Consider the following 5,081-nt stretch of genomic DNA (forward strand, 5'->3'; position numbering starts at 1 on the left):
GCTGACGTATGATGACGTAAGCACGTTAGTGCGAGCCCTCCCGGAAGCCATAGAGAATGCATTGCAGCGCCCGCCTTTCGAAAAAAATCATCTTTGAATGTAAGTCTATGGGACCACTCGGGGCGATTCTCAGCCGGAGTGAAATCGCCCAAAAAGAGGCGGTACTCCACAGAACGTGACATGACGCTGATTGGACTATATCCAGAGGCACAGTAACGGCTAGCATAGCTCTGTGGTTGAATGAGATTGTTAATGTGATTGAAAAAGTCCCTTTCACACATTGGTGGTGCGTCGCCCAATCGCCCTAATGAAGAAACCGCCCCTGTAAGCATGTAACTGTTAGATAGAAGTAGAGCGGCCTCCTTGAAGAGGGAGTGCAACCCAACGGGTGCAATCCAAAGGGCATGTGAGCATGAGAGATCTAAGAGAGAGGCATAGAGAGGGAGAGACAAACACAGAGAGTCAATACGATCTGAATTGGTCAGTAATAAGGTGGCCAACTTACAGGTTTGATTGACAGGTGTGGTGATGACGTTGGAGGAGGGCGGGGTAGAGACTGCCCATTGGCGTCATCGCCCGGGTAAAGACACCCGGCTGACAATTACACCCCCACTCGCCTCGTCAAAGTCGTACCTGGCAACAACAACAACAACAGCAGCAGTAGCAGGGGCACAAACTAAATCGATTGGAAGATATTCATCGACTTCGGGCGAGTAAATTTAAAGTTTCCTCCAGGAACACGGCCGTTGTCGGGTTCAAGCACTGCGCGTTTTAATTAATTTACCGTCGTGTTTCAAATGTTTGCGGATAATGTTGACACGGGTAATACTCCTGGTTTGTTGTTTGTCCTTTAATCGGCGTTGTTGTCGTATTGAGACATTAACAACAACAATAAATTATACAATTTGTGTGTGGTTTATTTTGGTCGGTGGGGAGGTCGGGGGTGAGGGCCTCTCCGCCCACTCGGCTCGGCCGGACCACGGAGCCGCTTGGTCGGCCGACGTCGCCAGGCGAGGCCGGTGCTTCTAGTCGTGGTTAGGCCTCGCTATTAAAACGCGCGGCTTGACAAGGTTTCTTCGGCTGTTTCAATTGAATTAATGGGCTCGTCGATGCTTTGTTGGATACATGATTGTGGTTCGTAAGCGATTACGCATTCACGATAGCAAGAGTCTTTTTTTAAGGTTGAAAATGTAAGGAGTATATCATTGTAATGGTTTGTGTGTTGTGTTCAGTGGGGTTCATCAACTAATGTCGGTTTTGGTGGTGATGCTACTCCTGTGTTGGCAGTGGTGCACAAGTACAGCTAACAAAACAAACCTCAACAGGTTGATGGTCAACAACACTGGACTTCAAAGGGAAAACTAAATTGTAATCGGCGACGTTTCGGGCAACGGCCCTTGTGGGTGTGCAATGGAGAAGGGTCATTGCCCGAAACGTTGCCTTATTTCGTTTTCCCTAAAGGCAATGTTATTGACAAATGTGTTGAGTTTTTAGTTAATACAGGTATAACGTACACGGGAACTTCATAGCGTATATAACTAACTATAATGACGCAGCATCGGTGTTTATCCGCTGCTGTTTGAAAGCCTCTCCACGCCAAACTCGTCATCGTGATTCATCCCTGGTTTCTCCACTGCTAGATGAAGGACTACTTACGCTGTCCTGCGATGCCACAAGCCATCACCCGCTCGCACAGGTTACGGATCCGGTGGTCATATAGCTACGTAAGGCGTCTTCACAGACTTGTCCTCTCCATTCTCTAACAGATATCATCCTTCAGTCATCATCCCTCGGTGAATAGCCAGTGTGTTTCTCCTTGGTCCATGCGTTCCACTTTCCATTAATGTATTGTGAATGCAGTATGCAGTATAGTGGTGTTCCATATCGGTGCAATGTGTGTGTATTCGGGGGTGAGCAGCATGGCAGAGCAAAGAGCTGAGGATCAACAAGAGCCGGGAGAGGCGGAGGTGAGGACGGACGACCCGGACGCTGAGGGACCGGCAGAGCTGAGCGGATCCACAATCGTGCAGCAGTCCTTGGAGGAGCTGCTCAGCAGACATTCGAGCCTGCCCGGCGAACTGGTGGAACTCCTGCAGAAGCTACATTCAAAGTACCAGCGGCCTGACGACGGAGCTATGGCGCACGGAGCGGCAGCAGCGGAGGACAACGAGGAGGAGGAGGAGGTCGCGAGGGCTCGGGAGTCGATCGTTAAGGAGCTGTATCACTTCGTGGAGGATCTGGCCGCCGATAATTCCCGGCTGCGGCAGGAGAACGCCGACCTGGAGCGCAAAAACGAGCTCCTGCGAGCGAGCCGGGGGGACGACGTCCTGTCGCACGTCTCCTCCGCAGAGTGCGAGGGGATCGTTCTGCCACCCCTTGAGCTCCCGGAGGAGGCAGAACTGCAGCTGCAATGTCTGTCCTCACTGGGGCCACTTTCGATGCACCAGAACTGGGGGCATTGATGCCGTGTATCCCATGACAAATGGGAACCAAATCGGCTCGATTCAGGAATAGTCCCGAGTGGCCTCGGCCCAATTTTACCGCGGCAGTCTTACTGGGTCAAGCGAGCACCAGTCGTACCGCGTGACCCGCTTGATTAAGCGGTGTGGTTATTTTTATTAAGGGAGCCACATACTTTTACCCAGGCATCCGTGGGACACATGATATTACCGGGTGAACGTGGAAGGGAAAGATACCCATTTAATGGCATTTAACGCTTGGTCCAATTTCAGGGATCTATTTTTGTAAAAAAAATATTAATTTACAAATATGTACTTGGGATGATGTAATAAATTCCAAGCATATCTTGATTTTAAAAAAATGAAGACATTGATAAATTTCACCCCAGTCGTGGAGGGAAATCAGAGCCAGTGGGACCGAGCCGACAGAACCACATTGCATTTTGAAATGTTGGGACAAAAACAAATATGCAGCACTTTTGCCCTTTGTTGGAAAGGCCCAGCACCGCTGGGGTGTTCGGTTGTGTAAACACTGCACGAGTGACCCTGGTAAAGTGTCCTCTGAGTGCTGGGGTGGGTACAAGGAGAGCGTTGAGGGTTTGAATATAACTGACAAACAAACCACTTGTGAAAAATGTAGGGGGAAATTGGCCATTGCCAATTGTGTTTTTGTTGATGCAACAGCATCTTTTCATCTTGTGTTATTCATTTAACCAGATGTAAGATAGAAGATGTTTACAAATCGCTATACCTTCATTGGTGATGATCAAATATTGTCAACATTAGTAATAAGGACAACTGCCCTGGATCAAATTATATTGTTTAATTTCCCACACCACTTTATTGAAATTCTGTCAACAGCAAGGACTAAACACTTGAAACGTTTTAACCATATCAAAGATGTGAGCAGTCGATGGATAGATCAGGGATACGTCTTTTGCACACTTTGTACAAATCATTTACACCATTGTCGGTATGTTTTGTAATGTTCCTCGTAACGAACACAGTGTTGTGTTTATTTCTACCATGCCATGCAGGGTGCAAGGTGTTGGCGTTTTGGAACGGGAAGTCTTCTCACAGTGTGCGCTGTTCTGGTTCTGCACTCTTAATTCACATGCAATCTGTGCAGCACTTCCGCCATGAATAAACTTTGGCCACACTTGACACTACATGCCAAAATATCATACGCGCCAATTTGTTGCGTTCATTCTACCTGCCGTTATTTATTTAGTTCCATAATAATTTTTTGGAAGTTTACAAAGAAAAATTCATTTTAATTTTAAAGTTTATATTTCTCCACTTCGTATAACATAATACAGATATAAGAGTTATCTATGCAATTTTTACTTTGTTTTCATCAGCGAATGCTTAAGTACAATGACGCGCTCACAGGTGTTCTTGATAATCTGAGCACTCGCATTAGAATCAAGTTGTGTTTTTTTCCCATGTACACCCACAGTACGACTGTGGCCAGGCAATCCACATTATGGATAATAGCAAACCACTGTAGTCTGTGCTCCATCAAGGGAAGAGGAAAAACAAGACTACACAACTCCCTCTTCTGAAACCCTCTCGTCGTGGCTAACAGACCTCGACGTCTGCATTTAGCTCTGCAAAGTATTGCTGCCAAACGTAAGAATATAATTTGTGTACACCTTGATCAAGCAAGTCTGCCATAGCACTATAACCTAAAACAAACTCGTAATCACCACGTCCATAAATGTTTACAAACCTGACTCGTGCCTCGGATTTACCTGTAAATGACCACGCAACAAGTGAATTTATGATCTTGGAATGTTGTGCACATCTTTTTATAAAGTGCATGTTTTTTTTGTTTTTCTGTTTCCAGGGTTATTTTTTAATTCCAACACCATGATTATCAATCATTGATGAGTATTACCTTTAAGGAATTCTAGAAAACTTTTGAGGGATCTTTTTTTACAGCTGTGCCATTCTAAATGTTGGCTGTATGATAGAAGTTTTACAGGAACGGTATGTGATTGCGTGAAAAACGTCACGTTCGTGTTATTGTTAAGTACACACTGAATTAGCTGTTGCTCCAGTGATGTGTCTACCCAGAATCTGCAGTCCATACGTGATCTGTGTATAAATGAGTATGATAGTGCTTTTTAAAATCTATACCTTACGGGTACATTTTATTGCTAATAAATTGAAGTTTTTTTTTATGAAGTTAAGACCATTGTGTGTTTTGCACTGACACCATCAAAAGCCTTCATTGTTTTCTGCTCATTGATTTTAACCTTCACTTCTTTAGGCACATTCAAGCTTGAATTATTATCTGCCACCATAACGTGAAAAAGTGTATCAGTTACGCAGTGGTTAGCACACTGAGCTATGAACCTAGAAACCAGGAGTTTCATGCCCGGGCCAGTGATACCGTCCCTGACGAATTGGTAACTGAACTGGTCCTCGCATAGTGAAGTATGGTCAAACAACCCCATGACGTACACGGTGTGGGAAGGCCCTCATACCAGTGGGTTGATGCATAACTACCATTGTTATAAAATACACAAAATAGTTATAAATATAACAAAACCTGAATATTTATGGTATGTATATAGAGTTAATTAAAATTCACTCCGAGCTCAATATTTAAATTTG

The 5,081-nt window shown here is 45.1% G+C and overlaps 1 protein-coding gene across 4 annotated transcripts; it reads left to right on the plus strand.

Moving 5' to 3' along the window:
* The first annotated feature begins 564 nt into the window (after positions 1–564).
* On the plus strand, positions 565–4,643 carry LOC144935048 (uncharacterized). Of its 4 annotated transcripts, none has more exons than XM_078861363.1 (3): positions 565–709; positions 1,641–1,793; positions 1,919–4,643. In XM_078861363.1, the coding sequence occupies exon 3, from the start codon at positions 1,920–1,922 to the stop codon at positions 2,460–2,462; it is 543 nt and encodes a 180-aa protein (XP_078717489.1). In that variant the 5' UTR covers positions 565–709; positions 1,641–1,793; position 1,919; the 3' UTR covers positions 2,463–4,643. The 4 variants fall into 4 exon arrangements, 3 of the variants coding, with proteins under 3 accessions (XP_078717489.1, XP_078717490.1, XP_078717488.1); XM_078861364.1 differs by having other exon boundaries at positions 1,641–1,724; XM_078861362.1 differs by lacking the exon at positions 1,641–1,793.
* The last annotated feature ends 438 nt before the right edge of the window (positions 4,644–5,081 follow it).

Source organism: Lampetra fluviatilis, chromosome 12 (genome assembly GCF_964198595.1).
Source record: "Lampetra fluviatilis chromosome 12, kcLamFluv1.1, whole genome shotgun sequence".
NCBI classification, from domain to species: domain Eukaryota; kingdom Metazoa; phylum Chordata; class Hyperoartia; order Petromyzontiformes; family Petromyzontidae; genus Lampetra; species Lampetra fluviatilis.